Here is a 20,291-nt window from a genome sequence, read left to right on the forward strand (position 1 = left end):
CCTTTTGGCTCATACTGGTGTTTTTGTGAGTTGAAAAAAGGTTTGTCTAATTAGAAACGTGATGGCATCTGTTGTAGTATAAATAATATCTCAAGAAGGATCTTATGGAAGTGCTCTTCTTTGAGGCAGTCAGTGAATCCTCACCTTATCAAATACTAATGGTTAAAGTCAATGAATGTCAGAAATGTCACGTGCGTTTATCTTCATATCATATGTAGCACAAAATTAGGAAACTTTTTTTAATGAGCAAATCAGTTGGACAACTTGTGGGGCAGAATTGGAGTCACAGACTCCCTGTTTTGGCAGAGAATAGTTCTGTAGTAAATGGAGGTGGAGAAAAGGGGGACCTTTGGCATATGTATGGAGTGCTGTAACTGTGCACAATCAAACACTGGGTGTTAAAACCAGTGAGTTGCATTGGACTTCTCATGTGGCTCTGTTCAGGTAATTGCGATTCATCGAAATGATTGCAGAGGACGGCACCATTCTGCATCTTTTGAAGAGTAAGATAGGTGATTTGGTCAGTTTAAGCCATCCCTTTGGTATTGTAGGTTGTGCCTCTGTTTTGTGACTGGATTAAAAAAAGTAATAATGAAAGTAAAGATCAACCTCAGAGCTTGATGTGAAATTCAGCTGATGCAGAACGTAGGTCCTGTATCACAAGCAAAGCTTCAGCACTTATGGTCATGTGAATTTATGCTTGTGTGTGTAAGGGTTTGTTCAACCTGACTGCTTGCAACATGAGCAAAACCCTCTGCTAAGCAAGAGGGTTGCAGCTTCTGTTCCTTCTTGGAGGGGCTTGCAAAGTGAACTGGATATTTCCTCCACTGTGGTACTAATTCTGTAGGTTTAGTGTAATTAGTTCAACAACTTAGTGTTGTCTTTCTGCTCTAGGAGCATGATATAAGCTTTCTTGGCCTGCAGGATTTTCCAAATCTATACTGATATCTGTTTTTCAAGGAAGCTTGTTTAAAGAAAAATAAAATACCTCATACATCTAAACTCACTTCATCAAGGTAATATGTTGTCAAAAAATATGGGATATTAGCTCTGTATAATATCAGCCATGTAAGAAGTGTTTTGTACAATTTTAGTATTTATCTTGTTCATACTGCTTATCCAAGGTGTGTGTGTGTGGTTTTTTTTTTTAATTTAAAAAGTTACAAATCCAAACATTTAAACAAGAGTGTTAGAAATCATATTGTCGTCTGTTTTGGGATTCTACTATAAACCAAGTCTGCTGATTTGCATGTGTAGGCACCCCATATAGGATCTAAAAGGAATAAAAACATTGCTGCAGAGGTTATTTTTAGTAATTTATTTCCTTCTTTTCTTTTTTACTTCCACAAAATGCTTCTAAATTAAAGGTTTGATTCCGTGAGATGTTGAGTACTAATAAATTTTATGGAAGTGGGGTAATCCCTCAGTAGACAGAATGGCTTCCTCTTATGAGTAATCTTTTGTCACTCAGTTTCAGCAAGAAAAATCATTGTTGAAAAAATAAATTCTCATTAAAAAAAGAGGTGCAAAGATGACATACAGATGATTTCTGCTAGCATGAGATGCTTATGCAAAGTGCTAGAAATGTGATGAATGAGGTCTGAAACTGTGCAGTAAAGACAACAGCTACTTCAGATGACTTCCTGAAAACTGAAGACTGCTGTTCTACTAAAAATATGGCAGTACCTTACAGAACTCTGACACTTGAGCTATAGAGCTCATTTGAGAAACTGACATTGCTCAGATGTTAACTTGTTTATCAAATTTGTCAATCTAGAATTGTAGTTCAAACAGTTTTTGACCTGACAGATATAATTTAAACTTATTTGTGGAATGTGATCTGGCTCTGCATGTAACCGTTTTTTCTTTTTAACATCCTTCTAATGTATGCACACATCTAAGATATAATTTATACCAACTTAGGGCACCCTTCTTTAAGGAAAAGTGTTTTAATATAAATGAAAACTAGGTCTTAAATTTTAGGGGGATTGTATACTTGTTCTCACTCTGTAGTTTAAATTTTACAGGAGTGAGTTTTATGGGAATAATAAGAACCTGAAAGTTATTATTGAGGTTGGAATAGTTCTGTAGTCTGTGTTGTTGCTGTGAAATATACTCTCATTTCCTCTTGCGTATCAGGTCTTTATTTAGGATAAAACAAGTGATGGTGGCTCTGAGCATGAAAACAGAAAATGTAATGCTGGAAATAGATGCTTTCCAATAAAAGGCTTTTTTTTTAGTCCAAAATTTTAATTTAGTTTTGCAAAATATGATAATCTGTTTTTGTTTTATGGTAATGACAGGCTTTCTGTGATTAGATTTACCTGCAGTGTCATAGCATTTCTACATGCATAGATATGTTAAAAGAAATAATAATCTTGTTATATTTATTAGTATCATAAAAACTTGTTTCCTCAAACTTGATCACCTGCTGGATTGCATCTTCATTTTTTTTCAAATCAGAGGATATTTAATCCTGACAGGAGGTTGTTTTTGTTTCTTTTTTTACCTTGCTGCTCTTTGTGAACAAATTATGTTGATACATAAATGAACAAAGACTCTTTCAAAATCTGAATTAATAGCTTGGGAGCAGGATTGTCTTATTTACTTATTTCTACCTTCTTAATGCATTTAAAACATCAAGTTTTTATGACTTGATTAGAAAAGACTTTAGTTCGTGTTGCACTAAATGTTATACTTCATGAAATTCACTCCAATCTCAGATAATTTAGATAAAACCACTTGTCACCATTTTCTTCCTGGCAAAAGGGTAGTTTTTATAAAGTATGACTAAACCATGCTGAGGTACCTGCTGGCTGAGTAGAACTTGTGGTCGTGAAGGTTTTTTGTTCACTAGTATGGTGACTAATAAATGCAAAATACATAAATCTGAGTATGGAAGAATAAATCCAAGCCTGCAGGGGCTATGCAGTCTCTTAAGATAATTTCAGACATGCTCATGGACTCCCTCCCTGCCCCCCCCTTCAGTCCGGCATTTGCTGTAGCCATGTAGGAGAATGGCATGTGTGGGTGTGTGGTTTTTTCTTTCCTCCCCCCCCCCCCACCCCCGATGCCACTTGTTCTGTACTGTTGTCCAGTACAAGGTGAGAAATGTGAACAAACACATCCGAAGCTGTGATGATGCAGGTTGTCATAGGTCAAACTACTTGCACTGCTGGTCTAGTTATGAGCTGAGTTATGTAGAGACTGGGAGCATCATATTTGGGGGATGTTTTGGAAATAGTCTAAATGTATTGCTAATACAGAGTTCCGTAATGACAGTGGTAGGTGAGAAACTCTTTGACACTGTAGTTAGTTGCTGACAAATCCATGTTTAGTATGCTGATTAGTCTACACCCTTGCCCTCTCGTATATTCATGTTGCTGATGGAAAAATCTAACTTATTTGACTCTCTGGGAATTCTTTGCCCTTGATATTTACCTTAGATTTATGACCCCAGTCAGGGATGTTGATTTTCGTAGCTAACCTTTCGAGTATCTTTAGTCTCTCTCGCAGGAGCATGAAAATGTCCCTGTGCTGCCATTTGAAAGGCTGTGCACAGGAACTCGGTCAGCTTTTGCTGCACTGGTGATTCTCTTTATTGCTTTTTCTTGTTTTCAGGGGCTCTATTTGGGGAATTCACCTTCTCTCACATGTTAGTTCACACATACGTATAGGTGTGATGACAAAGTTTTTACTGGAGTCTTGCAGATATCTTCTGAAATTTCTTGGTTGCTGAGTCTCTCTTTTTGTTGGATAGTACTTACCTCTAAATTTCTCCCTGAAATAGCCTTGCAGACTCAGCACTTACTCAGTCTTGCTTGGTTTTTTTGTTTGTTTGTTTTTAGTACTTATTTTGATTTCAGGGTAGACATGCCTTGGCCAGTGTGTGGATAGCATCCTGCTGGTAGCTGGAACATGACCCGAGGGAAGTTTTGAAAACTAAAACATATGGAATGAATATAATGTATCTATCAGGAACTTGTGAAGGATGTGGATGACAAGAACAGTTGGCTGTCGGAAGATAATTTTGAGAAAAATATTACTTCCTCTGCGGTCTTGGAAACAGACTTGCTTCTTGATTTATTTGTGGAGTGGACAATGCTAGAACTGCCATGGAAAAGTGGGAAGCATGCTATTGTGATGCCTTTCTTGCATTGCAGTTTATAAAGTAGGACAGGACAGGAGAACTGCACACAATTATTTGTACTTGTTTGGCTTAACTAGTTCATAGTTAGGGCAAATCAAAATCTCATATTTTCTAGGAGCTTGTCAATGAGATCTGTTTCTCAATGACATTTCAGGTATGTTTTAGTTCACTCAGGATTTGAGTTTCTCAGAAGCTAACAGCTTTTTGTAAAGGAGATGTGGGTCTTCCCAGGCTTTCTTCTGTAGTTCAGGGAGATGGCCCTTTTCAAGCCTGTTTGCCAGAAACATTCATTTTCCAGGAGGAAGCAGTTGTACCTTTGAGTTCAATGAGTAAAATTGTTTTGGTTTTTTTGATCAGTTTCTCTAGACTGTGAACAATAATTGCTACTACTCTTTCTATATTATCGTTATATAATAAAACACAGTTTCTAAACTATTCATGCTTATTTTGCCAACCTCTTACTCTTGTGATGCTCTTTGTCTGCAAGGAGAAGTTGGGAGATGGAAATTTTTCCTTGCCTTTGGCAGACATCTTTAAGTTGTGGGGAGACAATAATTTGATATTTCCTCCTTTTCTGACTTTGGGTGGTTTTTTTTGGTGCTGGTAACATCTATAAGAAGGGAAGAGTTCTTCATTGCCTATCTGCATAAGCAAGTTTTTTAATATTAATTGTTTTGAAAGTATGTGTGTGTGTGTTGCATAGATGCATTTGTACAGTAAAACTAGGAGGAAGATTGGTATTTTTATGACATAAATAGGAGCCTTGCAGTCTGTATTCTGTTGAGCTCTCATGTGCAAAGTTGATAGTTAACCAACAGGCAAGAAGCCATGGATTTATCTCTGGTAACAAGAGTCCTTATTAGCATGATATTTGCCTAGTTTGAATTGTGTACTTCTGGAATTCAGCAGTGAACTTTATTTGTAGGGTGTAGATCTCTGAATTTTTGCAGCTAGAGTAAAATGGAAAGAGCCTGGTCTTTCCATTGAGGACAAGTACTAAAGCACATCAACAAGGATGTCTCATGTTTTGCCCACAAAAAGTATAAGGACAAGCAGAGAGTCCTTTTAGACTCCTTTTACATCTGTTCTTTTAGGAAAAACTACCAGCAGCCACACTTCAAAGATAGGATTTCTTTTATTTTATTATAATTGTATAGGAAGCAAATGGATGCTGCTTTAATCATCTAGACATCTCAAACTGCAACCAGAATGTGGAAATAAATATTTGGAGGAGCTGCAGAAATGGGTTGGAAGGGTGGCATATAACCTGTGTGTGCTTATTCATCACAATAATTGGACATTTTTCAATTTTTATCTTCAGCAAAAGTTGTTAAACCTTAAAACTACATTCACTGACTATTGGGTTGAAGGGCTGGAACTGATGTTAGGATTAGAAATGGAAAGCAGAGAGAAGTTATTTTAATTATCTCCTCAAATAAGGAGGGCATTTGTTGTTCTTGAATAAAGTGTAGATATGGAGGTTATTAGAGAATGTAGTCTCCTTGAAAACAGCTGCAAGTGAAGACCTATGGTAGTTGCTTCAAGTTAATGTTTGCACAATAAAAACAACCAAAATCATAGAAGCAGTCTTGGGGACTGCTGGGGAATGTTTTTTGATGTTTCAGTGTTTAAAGAAACAGCACATACAAGGTCTGATGCTTATTTTCATATTCTGTTGTAGTCCTTCTGAATTATAAATTAATAGTAGAGCTAGCTGGAGTGAAGTTGTGTAGCTTTGGGCTCTTGATGAAAAACCTCTTGAGGTAAAATCTTCCAAAGGTGCGTTTGCTCAGTAGAACCTTAGTTGTGAACAAAGCCTACAGTTGTTGAAATGGGGATTATGAACCCCTATTAGCAAATAAGCTAATTACTTCTGCAGTTGCAGGAAACAATGACAGAGAGTGGATGAGGATAGGGCAGCACGTTCTGACTTAAATAGCGGTACTTGACTGGAAAAGGGCTTTTGCTGTAAGATGAAATGGTAACGAGCTGAAAGAATCCTAATGCTGCTTTTAAGGTAAGTATTCCTTTTTTGATTTTGTAATTAGATAAGCTGCTTCTAGCCCTCTGGGCTCTGCTGCAGGAAGCCTTTTTGAGTGTCTCAGAAATTGTATAAATTGCATTCAGCATGCGTTGCAGAATCTGGTGTATGCTAATACTGTCAAGCATTTTACCACCTTTCCTCAAATGTTTTTTTCAAATTACCAGAGCTGGAAGAGGGGAAGGCAAAGGAATATCTATACTGCTTCTTAAGATGGGAAGGAAATCGATTACCTCTCTTACATCCTGGCTCTTTCAGTGCTTGCATGCTGTCTTATTTTTTTCTGTCTTGTATTTAATTTGACATTTAGAAATCAAATAAATATTTGGAAGGGCTGCATTCTCTCTAAAATGCAAAAATCGCCCAAAACATATTTTAAAGACAATCTAATCAGTAATTAAACTGCTTCATTCGGTTGGCCTTGCCAGAACTTACCTTGTTTTGTTCTAAATTGACCAGGCTTGTAAATGTTTCTTTATTATTTGACAGAAGCTAATTGGAAAACAGCTGGGTTTAGTCCTATTTTTCATGTATCATGCTTATAATATGCAGTTATGCACTTGATGAGCTTTCTCTTATGGAGCCATTTTCTGATGTCAGTCTTTGGCATTTTATTTTTTATTTATTTTTTTTAATGTCCTTATTTAAAGGATGAATTCTTAACAGCACTTTCTCCCTGAGAGTAGAGAAAAAAACTGAAAACCCATACTTGAAAGATATTTTCAAATTCCTTATTCTCAAATAATAAGATTTTTAAGTACTTTAAGATTTAGCTGCTTATAAGAAGGAAACAACAGGGTAGCATCCATGAAGATGCAGATCTCAAGAGGAAATGACTACTACAACAGGAACGTAGATCTCTGAAATGCCAAAACTGTTTTTTAGGGAGAATCTGCTGTCGGCATTGATCATTACCTCTGTGATGCACGTCATATCCTTTCTTTCAGAACTTCAATTCTTATTTTAATTATTAAATTTCAAAATTGTAATAATTATCTTTTTCTATACCAAAACCATAAGATTTGTGGTTTTAACACTTTGACGTATTAGAGCAGTGTATTTTATTTACATAGAGATCTAAACAGTATGCGGTCCACTGAAATAATACTTTTCAGAATCAAGTAGTTGCTGGTTTTGCGCAGTGTAAATTTAGGTAGTTTCCTTTCTAGAAATTTAACCCTGATCTAGGTGTCTAACGTCTAACAGTTACTGCCCCAATGAAAAAAGATGATGAATAGCTTTTTTTTTTTTCCCCCAAAGTGTGTTTTATTTGGTCTTTGAAAACTTGTTAATGTACTGTGATTTGTGATTGCTGTTCCAAATACAAAAATTCTCTACACTGCAGATCAAGAAAAACCAAGCATATTACAGTTATCTGGAGACCGTGTGCTAATTGGTTTAAGTGTTATTTAATGATATGCTGAGAGGCAGGAAAAAAATACATGCTGCTTCTTTGAGGTCCTATGCAAAGTAGACAAAATAATACATGATTACAGTTTCATAAATATGTTTCTAGCTATTACTTTTGCAGAATACTAATAAAGCAAATAGTTGCTGTTAATGTAATTTGTATTGCATGAGTTGTTCTTTGGGAGACTAATCTGCCTGAGAGCGTTAGGATTAGTCAAGGAGAGACTTGCCACTACAGGCATTATTGTAACAAACTGGACTGTAGCTTTATGTTATGCAGTGCTACTGTATAGAAGTTGCTTATCTAAGTAGATCGGTGCTCTAGATTATTTAATTGTATTGTAATGCAGAAAGCTTTTCTTGGCAGGGAATGCATGTGAATCAGTCAAACCATTGGCTATGATGAAAACATAAATGATGAATAAAATTCTCCACTGATTTGCTTATTTTAGCTAGATACACTTTTGACAAGACTAGTTGTTCAGGAATCAGCTGAGGCAGATTATTACTGAGTTGGAGTTTCTGTCTCTGTATACTTTAAATGGGCTGATTCCAATCATGCTGTATAGGGTTGCACGCATACCCAGATGCATCTGCTAGATTTCAAATGAAACTTGGAGTCTCTACATAATCCTTTTTTTATGTTTTAACAATGAAATTGTGGAGATTATTATGAACTAGCTGGCTTGACATCCTGGAGGTGTAAGATTAAATATTTCCAGTTGGAATTCTGGTGGCTGTCGGCAGGTGAAGGACCTGCGTTTTAAATGTTAAGACAGCTTGCATGGGACAAAATCACTGTACCTGGCCTTTCTCTTGTTTTGTGATGAAACTGATATTGGATATCTCCATTAAAATCACTAGTATTTCAATAGGTTTTATTTTTATCAGTAACTTCTGCAGAGCAGAGACCTCTCTTGAAATTGGTTGTTACCTCAGTTCTACTTAATATTTATTTGGGGGATTAAACATTGTCTTTTGCATATGTCTATATCCTTCATGTAGATATTTCTGGGTTGTTCTAACACTCAAGACATACAGAGTAGGAAATTAGTCGTGGTTCAGTTTTTTTTATGCATATGTCTCATATCTTGCAATATGGAACTAAAGGAAGAAAGTGAATGCAACCTATGGAGGAAAGTTACAAATTTTCTTCCTTTTATTCGAGATTTAGCTTTATTTAGACAGAGTAGTGCATCAAAATTTAAAGTTTAAAAGAACAGGCAGTAAGCTTTAGCAGCCCTTTATCATATTTTGCTGACATTAACAAAATTTGTTTCTCTACCTACCACCTTTTGATTGGAACCTCTTTTTTGGTAGTGATTTGAATGGTCAGAAGAACCCAATGGCAAAAGTACTAACTCTCTTGTTCTTTTGTTTCACTGTAATAATAACAAATGTCATATAAATGTGTAATGGAAGAGATGGATGTGCATAAATTTAAAAGAACACAATATACCTTCAGAGAAGATCATTTTTATTTATTTGACAAAACAATAACAAAATTCCCTTTTACTTTTAACTTCCAGTGTAATGTTAAAATGCCAGTGACAGTCCTGAAACTGATAATTTATTCCATCCAGACATCTTTATTGTCGTCTTCTCCTTCACCTACCTATTTGCCACCTAGATGAGGAGATAATTCTCATAACCAACCCAATCCTTTGTCTTCAGCTCATTAAAACCTAAATCATCTGAATTAGTCTTGTAAAGAGCTAATCAGAATGAGGTGTTTTAGACAGACTGTGCTGTAAGTAGTAAATTTCCTAAATATGCCTGCCTAAGAGTACTTTAGGTTAACAGCTGAGGTCTAGCAACCTTTTCTGCAGAAGGTGAGGACTAATGTAAGTGAGGCTTTTCCAGCTGCTGGCGCTGTTCCCTAATGCAAGTCTGAACAGGTCTGAGGTGTCTGGTATCTTGTTTTCAGTAGTTCTGACTTCTTCCTGAAGTTAGATCTTACTGGAGTGAGAAACCATTTCCAAATAACTGATATTAATTCAAGCTGTTTGCTATGAAAAACTGTCCCCTGTCTCTCCTTCCCTTTTCCTGTGTTTCTTACTAAATTCGCTGTTTTTGTACTCTAAAGCGATTTCTTCTTCAATAAAATACTTATTCAAGAGCAATCTGCTGATACACATGCAAAATGGTTTCCTTCCCAGAAGCTGTATCCATTATACACTGAACTTTTCCTTAGGTTAACTGGGGGTGTTGCTCAAGTGTGCAATGAGCTGGCTTCTTGCTACAGTTCTGGTGAAGGATGTGTGAATTGAGACCTGTGGTGACACAGCCCAGTATTTTACATAAGTCAAAATAAAAATTGTGTGAAATAGTGATTGTAACATAAACCATATTGAGTTTTTATTTTGAATTATCCTGGTCTATTATTACAGAAAAATAAGTTCTTGGGGTCAAAATTATTATTGAAGTACTGTCAGTTGTTTACTTAGCTTTCAATCTATTTTTATTCAGACTAGAAGTTTATTGTAAGCATGATTCTCCTAAACAATGCATATGGTTATAGTTTTTAAACTGGCTACCTGGTTTAGGGTTAGTCTGAGGAGAATTGTGTACAGCACAATCCATTTCACTTTGCAGCCATTTTATAGCCATCTAGTGAGTCGTCTTTAATGTGATGGTAGAAGTTATCTGAGGAAGGTAGAAAGTAGAGAGAAAACCATAGAGATGGTCAGATCAGATAATTCAGAGTTCAAGAAATCATTTATCCTCCCCCTCCTTTTTTTAATCTAGATTTAAAGGGCTGTCTGAAAGCTCCCCAAAGCAAATGAAAAGACTTTACTGACTGTCTTCCAGAGGTTTTTCTGTGATAGTGAAGCATAACCATGATGTAGTCCCTGGATAAAACAAACTGGATAGGAGTCCCAAAGTGCTGTGATGCTCTAGGTCTTTCAGGCAAACTTGTTGGTTGAGGGAGAGGTCTGAAGAGAGTGGTGTTTTTCTCTTGGTGTAATATGGAATATATAAATAACTTCTTAAAATCTCTTACCTGGAGAGCTCAGGATAGATGCACCATAAGTTTCTAGCACACCTTTCATTCCCTGGAAAGCTTTTGTAGTGCAGTCGTAGTACAAATATAGTTGGGACGTTGGGTGAAGCTTCCTCTTCAAACGGCAGCATAGCCTAGATATACATAGCGCATCACCTGAGGAAATCATGCGATGTTTAGTCTTCAGAGCTCTTAGCTTGAGAGAGAAACAAAAGTGTATGGCGGAGCCAACTGTGCCATAAAAACTGAAGTTGGAAAAATGGTCTAAAATCTCAAGGTGTGTAGGTGAATGTGTCAGAAGTGAACACATCTGAATGCCTGCAAGATTGATGAAATGGTATGGAATAATGTTGTAAGGCTATCTTCTACTTACTGGTTTTTGCACCTTGCTCCTACCAATAGATGCCCTGTTAAATGCACTAACAAAAATGTAATGCAAGGTTGGAACGTGGCATGCAGGTTTTATCAGCTCAGAATTACATGTCATATTAAAGCAAGACTAAAACTCAAGTAACTACTGAATTGTTCATGGAATTGGGATTTCTGCAGGTGAGAGAGACGGCAGGTTAGATAGGAAGAGAGTGGGTGATGTTAGAGACCCCACTGGTGAGTAATGAGGCCAGTTCAAACCAAAGTAGCCTGAACGGTTTCATGTTTCTTTTGTTTTCCTATGTGATAACAATCAGCCTTATAAAATTAAATTGCACAAATACTTTCCTGAATTCATTCCCTAACTTACAGTTCTTAATTTAGGAATCTGTGCCCTAGATTAAAATGAGACCCCTTAAAATTAAGGTGCTGATCTGAAAGAGCAAGTGTCTTGGCAGTATGATGTATCTTGGTAACAAGTTTTCATTTGCTCTTTTACTCTAGTTGGTAAAATAACAAAAGGCCCCTTGTTATGTAGGATTGCAGTATAGGGCGGGCTAGGGAAAGGGGAAGGAACCAGAAATGTTTTTCTTTAAAGTATCCATTATTTAGAATAGCTGTTATTTTGGACCAAATACATAGAATGCATTTTTAGCTTTACGGATTTCAGCTTTTGTGGTTTTTTTACCTATGTATTTTGTTACAGTCAGAATGATAGCAGAGGGAAGCAATATGTAAAAGTGTAACACACTATATAGTTTGGTGCAGTCACAGGTTTGTGGCTAGTGATCTAAAAAAAATTTACATCTATGCTTTACCAAGTTTGGGCCAGGATGAAATGCTGCTGAAATTATGTGGTTGTATCAGTCTAATGCTCAGGGAGGGGAGGAGATATATATATTTAAAACAAACAAACAAAACCTGTTAGGCTTTCAAAGAATTTGTGTAGGAATTATAACAAAGAAGCCAGAGGAGTTAATAGTTGTTTATAATTTAATAGGAAAAAATTGTTCTTTATAGGAATGTTCCCTCCACTTTTTTGTTAATGCTAGAATCACACTGTCAGTCATTGTGTTTGCTGATGTTTGGAGGAAATAGAATAACAAGGCTATGGTATATATGCTTGCAGAATGGGGCGAAGGGAGGTCTTGTAGTGGTACCCTCTTAATTGGTACGTTGCTCAAGTGTCAGCAGAAGTCCAGTAGGAGTTGTCTCTTAAATCTGGGACTAGTAAGGCCAAGGTATCTTGTAACACACTCCTTTGCCCCATCATCAGAAGTGTTTTTAGGATTGTCTGTTGTGTTTTAACTATCATCTTTGCAGAAAGGTCTTCATTAACATCAACTGTTTCTGCACAAGTAGCTTCCTGAAAAGCAAGAAGCAGCTAGTTTTCTCAAGAAGTGAATCACAAGAAGTGCCATAGCGATGCACTTCTCATTTTCTCCCGATATGAAAAATCAGGTGGCAAAATCTTGGATTAGAAACCTATTATTTTAGAGAAAGAGCAAGAAGATAGCAGCAGAAAGACTATTTGTTTTCCACAATAAGTCTGTTTGCCTGTTAAAACTTTTGCAATGTAACTGCAAATTTCACAGATATCACACTGAAAATGCAATGAATAAAATTGCTGCTTACTGCTAAAGGTGAGAAGCTTTCAGTTTAAGTACCAGGGCTACACAGTGGTAGTAAGCATTTATTTTCAGGTATTAACTAGTTTAATTTTTTTTGTTGTTTTTCTGATAAAAGATTCAAAACGGTTGGAAAGGTGTTAATTCCACTCCAGGTATTTACAAAAAGTTAATTGGAAAACTCAGTGTTGCATCTTAACTAGAGATATAATAGACAAATCCATTAACCTACTCTCCTTGCTTTAAGGGCATTCTGAAGGAGTTCAACTTTGGAAGCCAAGCATTTGAATTATTCATGATCATGATCTAAATGCTTCAGTTCTGTTTACAGTGTCTGTTAATTGCTCCTGTATTTCTTTATGATTAGAAACATTTAGCTGTCTTAATAAGATGAAGTTCTGTGCTGAGCAGTTAATTAGTATAGCCCTGTCAGCTTAGAATTCAGAAAGCTAAATGTGATCATGACTTGCTTTAGTAATTTGATTAAGCTAGCGGAAGAAGTCTCTTTCCCTTCTGAGGGGAATGAGATTGTAAGGAGACGTTCATAGGTTGTCATGTTATTAAGTTGATAGCACTCCGAGTAAACCGTTACTTTTTTTCCTAATTTTAGCTCCCTTCCTATTTAAGACCAAAAAAAAAAAGGAAACAAAAAGAAACAGAAACCTCCCTATCTGAAATCCACATGGTAAGACCCCTATAAATCTACAGCTTCTGATTTTGACTGAAAAATTTTAAAATCTGCTATTTTATGACTGTTGCGTACACTAAAAGTGCTCACAGCTGTCATGAAAGGGCAGATCTGTTTTAATTAAATCTGTATTAATTTAATAGAGATACTGATTGGGTGAGCTGATTGAGAAATTTAAAAATGTCTGTGAATAGAGTCCACATGTCACACACGGAATGACTCACTTCCATTTTTATTAAAATTGTGTCAGAGTTGTCTTTCATCTGTAAGGGAAAAAGTCCTTTAAACCTTTTGCAGGTTTTTCAGGACAAATTGCAAATACCTACCTCAGTATTTCAGTTGTAGGTATGTCACGTTTGAGATGTTCTCCTGAGCTTCTTGAGATGTTAGAATAAGTAAGCGTGGAAGACGGCAAGCTAGTTAACGTGTCATCCCAGTTACTGGAAAATTCTCTAATTACCTTGTGGAAGGTTAGTTGTTAAAGACCGATGATGGTTGTTAAATTGTACAAAGCTTATTAGATCCACAGTAGAAGAGGAGTTGGCATAGTAAAGGGAAATCTTTGCTGGCAGAGATGTTCCTGAAGTGCTTCATTTTCCAGACTAAATTGGGGTAATATGTAACATCTTAAAGAGGCAGGAAAATACATCCCCCCCCCTTTTCTAAAAACTGAAATATTTGTTTTAATTGTGGCATGTTAATTTACAATGTAAATCTAATGTATTAGGGTAGTTAGATGTTGATTCCTCTAATGTATATTTGATGCCAAATTTTTATCATTGTAGGCGTGTAAAACTAATGAAGTGTTCTGTTTTTTTAGTGAAGAACAGGGAAATTAAGATGCTGCATATGAATATCTATTGTAAGACAATTGCCCTGTTTCTTCAGTTTTTCTTACATTTTTAAAATGTTTGTAATTTTTCTCTTGAGAATGCTTCTGGCTAAAAGATTACAAGTTAAAAAGATATTTAAATATAATTGCATATTGTACAGTATCTTGTACAGTATCTCGAATGTGACGGCTTCAGCTTTAGAACAGTGAACTTTTAGAACTTTCCTCATAATGAGCATAACACTAAGAAGAGATTTACCTTTGCCTTGTGTTTCCCAGATTAAGTTAAAGTTGAACAGAATAGTTTAAGCATATGCAATTAAAGTAGAATGAACCATTGTTTTCCAAAGGGCAGAACATCTGGAAGAAGGATCTCTTGATTTGTGTTACGATGTGGCTCCACGAAACAGTGTGAGCTGATCTACCAGCCTTTCCCATGCAAAAGGGGGAAGGATCATCTCCTCTCTCCTTCCTCCCTTCTTTTTCCTGCTTGCAAACTGCTGCTATGTGCTGTGTACTCTCTTTAGTCCCTGCTGGATCCCTCTGAGTGAATCTGGAAGTTCGGGAGAAAGCTGGCCCGGAGGAAAGAGTGGAGGGAGAAAGACCAGGACTTCTTTCTGTTGGGGTGGTGCATTTAGTTACTCAAGGAAGGGTCCATAAATCTTTTCAGTGGAGAAATTGGAAGGGGGAGAGGAGAAGGGGAAGATGAGGAGAGACCCCTCATCCAACTGGTGTCAACAGTGTAATTGTGTAATTGTTCCTGGAACCGCAGTCATGCAGTGCAAAATGTAAAGAGCTGAATAGAGTTGAAGAGTTGGTTGTGTAACCTTTTCTGTCTCCTTCTTAAACCCTTGTATGCTATGGATTTTCTAGCAATTCATTTGGCTTTATTTTCCTGAAGGGATTTTGGGATTCAGATAGCACTAGTAGTAAAGGTGCATGAAAAGCATGAAGACAACAAGTTGGATGAGAATCTGAGCATCGTGACGATGATCTGTTTGGCCTAAATGTGAGAGGACTTCTCTTATTTTGAGTGTAAAATAAGAATTTAATGAAAATGTTAATACAACTTCTCCAGTTTTATTTGCAGTTGTCATTTCATTCTGCCATATAGGAAATTTTGCACAAAGTCTTGCAAATAGTTTTCCACTTCTGTTTGGACAGCAAAATGGAGTTCTAGCTTATCAGAGTGGCAGGTCAGGCAGAGGAGGATTAGCTCCATAATATAAATCATACTGTTGTTCAAATCAATCTGTCTGTCTCTTTTAATGAATGAGAATGGCGGAAAGATGCTTTTGTGTGTATATTTGTGTAGTAATAAGCAGCAATATCATTGGGCTGTGAGATGGAAGAATTTTAAAGATACTTACATGGTATGAAAATCTCTAGAGAATAATGATAAAAAGGGGTCATCTGGCTGTGTGGAGCATATGGTCCTTAGCCTAAGAGTTGTACTGAGGAAGAGGCTCACCTGGATGGTCTTGTTGATGCCTGCTTAATTCTTCAGCCTTCTGTAATCTAGATTGATTTATGCAGTATGATTTAGTCCGTTCTTGGTTGGAAGCAGATTCTTTAAGACTGGTGTTGGTCATGTGTTTTCTGTTGTAGTCTTGCCAGACATTTCTGCTTAACATTACTGCTGTGGTAGACCTGCTGATTCATTCATTTCAGCTACTGATTTATCTACTCTTAAATGATTTCATTCCCTGCTCAGCATCTTGAGATTGATTTCAGCAGTGCTAGGGATTAAGATGAGTTACACAGAGGTAGGGTACACTTTACAGAAAGGAGGGTTTTATAGGCTTTTTTAACACAGAACATTTGGAGTCTTTTCCTGTTTTTATGGAATCATAATACAGATTCTTGGGGTGATTTCTGGTACTGGTCAAAAGGCCCACATATAAAAATAGTGGAACAGAATCTTTAGAATATTTAATTTCATAAAAGTGCTTCATATAAATACAAAGTGGTTTAGGAGGGAATAATGTTCAAATAAAGCAATTCTGAATAAGGCTCCACAGAGCTTATTTCTGCTTTGCCCATGTATGATGCAGGTTCAGTATTTAAACCAACTTCAAGGTTTGTGGGAGAAGAGGATTGATTAGCTTTTCTTTGTAAATGCATGTAGAAAGCTAACAGATGCTACAGAATCACATTCAATTCAGTAATTGCTAGAGTAATATTAATGTTTAATTCCTTATTCTGAGAGCGCACAGGCATTTCAACAAGGGAAACACCTTGTGGTGTTGGGCAGGATTGAGGCATCATAGACAGCGCACCTGCAGTAGGCAAAGAGGAGCACTTTAGGTAGCATATCTTAATTTTGTGTGTTTTAATGCTTATTCACATGGTGGTATTACTCTTAGTAATATGTTACTAAGAGTTAGACATAACCCTCAGCACTCCCATGTTGTTACTTCAACCACTGCTCTTTAAGGTTCAGTCAGAATAAAGCTTAGATGGAAGGCTCTACTTTTAACCCATGAGCTATATAAGACATCTAAAATACAGCCTGTGCTCTCAACATGAAAATGAACTAGAGATGGTCTTAAAAGAATAAAATTTAAAAAAAATCAGGAAACTCTTGAAAAAACTTGTTACTTTTTTGCTAATTGTTAGTGACCTCCCCCCCACACAGTGCCAGTATACAAGTTAAATTTATGTAATCACGTGTTCCAACTATGTACGTTGTTTTATATTTAGCCCAAGTCAATAAAAAGACAATTTTTTGCTCAAAGGAATTTACGTCTTTAGACTTTGTTATGCCATAGCATGTTGAATTTCTATAGAGATTTTGGTTATGTCTCTCAAACCTGCCTGAATCAAATAATTTTTGTCTTTACTGCCATATGTGGGTAAGCCTAGTGACTGATTTGGGCTTGTTTGGACTGTTACTGCTTTGGATGGACTGAAATGTCAGTCATGAGTTTAAAACTTATTTTTTGTTCTCCTTCCAGGTGCCTGCTGATGGAAATGCTGGATTGTTGGCAGAGCCCCAAATTGCCATGTTCTGTGGCAAACTCAATATGCACATGAATGTTCAGAATGGAAAATGGGAATCTGACCCATCTGGGGCCAAGACCTGCATCAGAACTAAAGAAGGGATTCTGCAGTATTGCCAGGAAGTAAGTTTCTTGTTCAGGGAATAATTTTAATGGTTCATATTCGGAAGTATTCAAGTACAGGTGTTTGCTGGAGAACTGAATCCATAGGGATCTTCCATTTCTTTTATCTTCTACTCCATTGTCCTTTTATCCATTTTTAAAGAGGCTCTCCCCAGAACCCATTAAAACATCTTCAAAAACTGGCTGCTGGGGGTCGTTGAGACTGTTGTTGGGCAACTTTGTCCCTCTGTCTTCTGCCTAGGGGGCATAATTCTGTTGGATGTATAGCGAACTACTGGTTTATAAAGTATCCTGAATAAAGCTGAGGTGATGGTTATTATTAAAATACCCTTTTGCTTGCTGGGCTGATTTTGAAAGTCAGCTGTAACATGCTTTCTGTCATTGTACCATGATACTGAAATACCCTGGGTCAGTCCATAGCTTTTGGTCTCTGCTGAACACTGAACCTTCTGGAGTTTCTTAATAGAAAAAGCTTGCCCTACAGATCAAGTCACAATGAATGATTTCATATTTGAGAGCAGAAACTTATTACCCACTCGCTTATGTCCTAAGAACAGATTGTGTATCTAATTTTGTTTTATCCCCATGCTGTGATAGCATGATAGCCTCATACCAGTGTATGACAATTTGAAAAGAAAATGTGGATTTCATGCCATGAAACAAAAGGGCATGGTTTGAGTTGCTTTAGTCCCTGGTCTTTTCATCTCCTTGCTTCCTTTTTTCTTTTTCTTCTTTTTTATTTTTTTAGCTGGAGCTACTGCTTATTGCTAGAGCAGTAGCTGTCTTGCTTCCTAAATGTCAAACCAATTCCTGTGAAAATGCCTCTCTAAAAAGCAAAATAATTCAGTCTTCAGATCTCATTTCTCTTAGTATCTTCATTTCAGTCCTATCACCCATCAGTTGTTCTTTCTGTTTCTTCCAGTTGTTTTGCTTGGTTGTTGCTGAGTTTTGGCTTTCCTGTCAAGAATATTAATATTAAGGTGATATGTTTTTAGGAAGAAATTGTGATGGATGCTAAAATTGATACTTTACCAATAGCTTTGTCTTTTTACTAAAAGTATTACTTTAAGGGAAATTCATAATATTTTTTGTTTACCTCTAACAAGAATACCAAAAGTATTGTCAGGGTTTAAGAGGCTTCTGATTTTCCATTGTCCCCTTTGAGTCATCTAAATAAAGTTGATTTATGCATAGTGAAATTATTGAGGAGGAGGGAAGCAATAAGGAGATGAAAGTAGGCAGTGAGTAAAGCTCCACAAAATAGTAAGTTTTTTCTAAAGTTACAGAAGGAAATAAATTCATTAAGAGGAAATAGAAGTAGAAAGTTTGGGCAGTTTTAAGGCATAAGCTTTTAGTGGCTTGGTAATTCAGTTACAAATGCTGCAGATACTAAAGGATTCCAGAACAGAGACTGGGAACTGTAAAACTCAGGTGAATGTCAGGTAGTAATTTTGAAAATTTGGGTGGTATAAAAAAAAGCTATCGAAAAAATAAAGTGAAAAGGAAAGCAAAAGCAATCAGAAGGTGGTAGCCATATGCTGATAGATGACAAAGGGAATATTAAGGGATGTTATGTTTGGACATAAAGAAAAAATTCTTCAGCATGAGAGTAGCCAAGCACTGGCATAGGCACCCAGGAAAGCTGCATAATCTCCATCCTTGGAGAATTTCAAAACTTAGCCGAATGAAGCTCTTAGCAACCTGATCTGATTTTGAAGTTAGCCCTGCTTGGAGCAGGCGGTTGGTCTAGATGATGTCTATAGGTCCCTTTCAACTTCAACTCTTCTGAAAGAGTCTATGAAATTTTCTCCTGACTGGAGAAACGGGCAGAGAGGGAGAGATGATCCATTACTTCTGCTTTCAAGAGGACATAAATATTTAAGCTCCAGTGTGGTGATAGTCTTGATCATGGTGCTAAGTGACATTTCATTAGCCTAATTTTTAGATCATCATGTTACAAATTTGGAGCATCTCCTCAGCTTACAGTTAAAAGCACAACTTAGGGGGTTCTGTCTTATCAAGAGGCAGGCTGCTGGCCGGTGTGCTCCCTAAAAATGCGGCAGGCACCTTCTAGTTTTTAGTTAGAAAAAATTACTACAGTGGCTTAAGGCATCAAAATGCCACTCTGTGCTTAGAGCAGCACAGGTATTTACTTCATATCTCAGAGCTTGGAATCTGCATAGACTTGGTGAAGGGTAGCTAGGAAGACACAGGGTTGGTCTGTGTGCTGAGAACTTCACCAGATCTTGTAGCTCAGCCACTGGAACAAGCAATTGTCTTCCTCTGCTTTTGTTCCCAGGTCCTCAGGGTTCCAAGAGTCACAGATGAGTTAGGGAGAGTGCGTAGTAATTCTCACAGACCCCTAGCAGTGCGAGCGTGTGATTAAGCAGTGTGCTCTCATTAACTTCAGGGGAGGCAGGCATTCTGCTCTGGTGTTTCAGATGTGGAGACCTGGCTAAAAACCATTTCCCTGCTGTGCTCCCCAGTAGGCTTTCTGTTTGTTCATGGGAAGCTGCTGGTGTCCTGGCTGTCCTGCCGCATCTTCTCTCTCTTCCACCTAATCAGTACAATATTGCCAGCTGTAGGACACTGGTGAAAAAGGGGCAAGCTGATCGGGGACTTAACAGTACTTGGTAGGAGCCTTGTGGGCTGTCTTTGTGAGCAGCTGGTTTGGGGGTGGGAGGTATCATATGAGTCTCTACTTTTTAATGTTAGCAAAAAATTTAGAAATAGTTAACAAATATCCGGAAGGTCAGATATGCTGCTAACGAGATGAATCTAAAAGCCATGTTGAAACTGATCCAACCCTGCAGACTGGAAAGAAACTCAGTTCTGTTAAGATTGTTTCCCATAGTCTCCCCTGCTTTCCCTCACCCCCGTGATCCTGTCTGTAGCTTGGTGGGCTTTGGCTTTGGTCATGAAACAGCACTACTGCTTCATGTCTGTTTAATTTTCCCATTTTCTGACAGGAAAAATGGAAGAATCTGATAAAAGCACCTTCCAAAACCAGAGAGATGAATTTGCAGAGAAGTGCTAGTAAATGC

The 20,291-nt window shown here is 37.1% G+C and overlaps 1 protein-coding gene across 2 annotated transcripts in view; it reads left to right on the plus strand.

The window, feature by feature from the left end:
• Nucleotides 1-20,291, plus strand: part of APP (amyloid beta precursor protein) — a 236,454-nt gene that overhangs the window by 31,428 nt on the left and 184,735 nt on the right. For both annotated transcript variants that reach the window (XM_067299530.1, XM_067299536.1), the window contains exon 2: nucleotides 17,080-17,247. In XM_067299530.1, coding sequence (XP_067155631.1) covers nucleotides 17,080-17,247 — 168 coding nt within the window. The remainder of the gene's footprint in view (nucleotides 1-17,079; nucleotides 17,248-20,291) is intronic.

The sequence above is a fragment of the Apteryx mantelli genome, chromosome 1 (genome assembly GCF_036417845.1).
Source record: "Apteryx mantelli isolate bAptMan1 chromosome 1, bAptMan1.hap1, whole genome shotgun sequence".
NCBI classification, from domain to species: Eukaryota; Metazoa; Chordata; class Aves; order Apterygiformes; family Apterygidae; genus Apteryx; species Apteryx mantelli.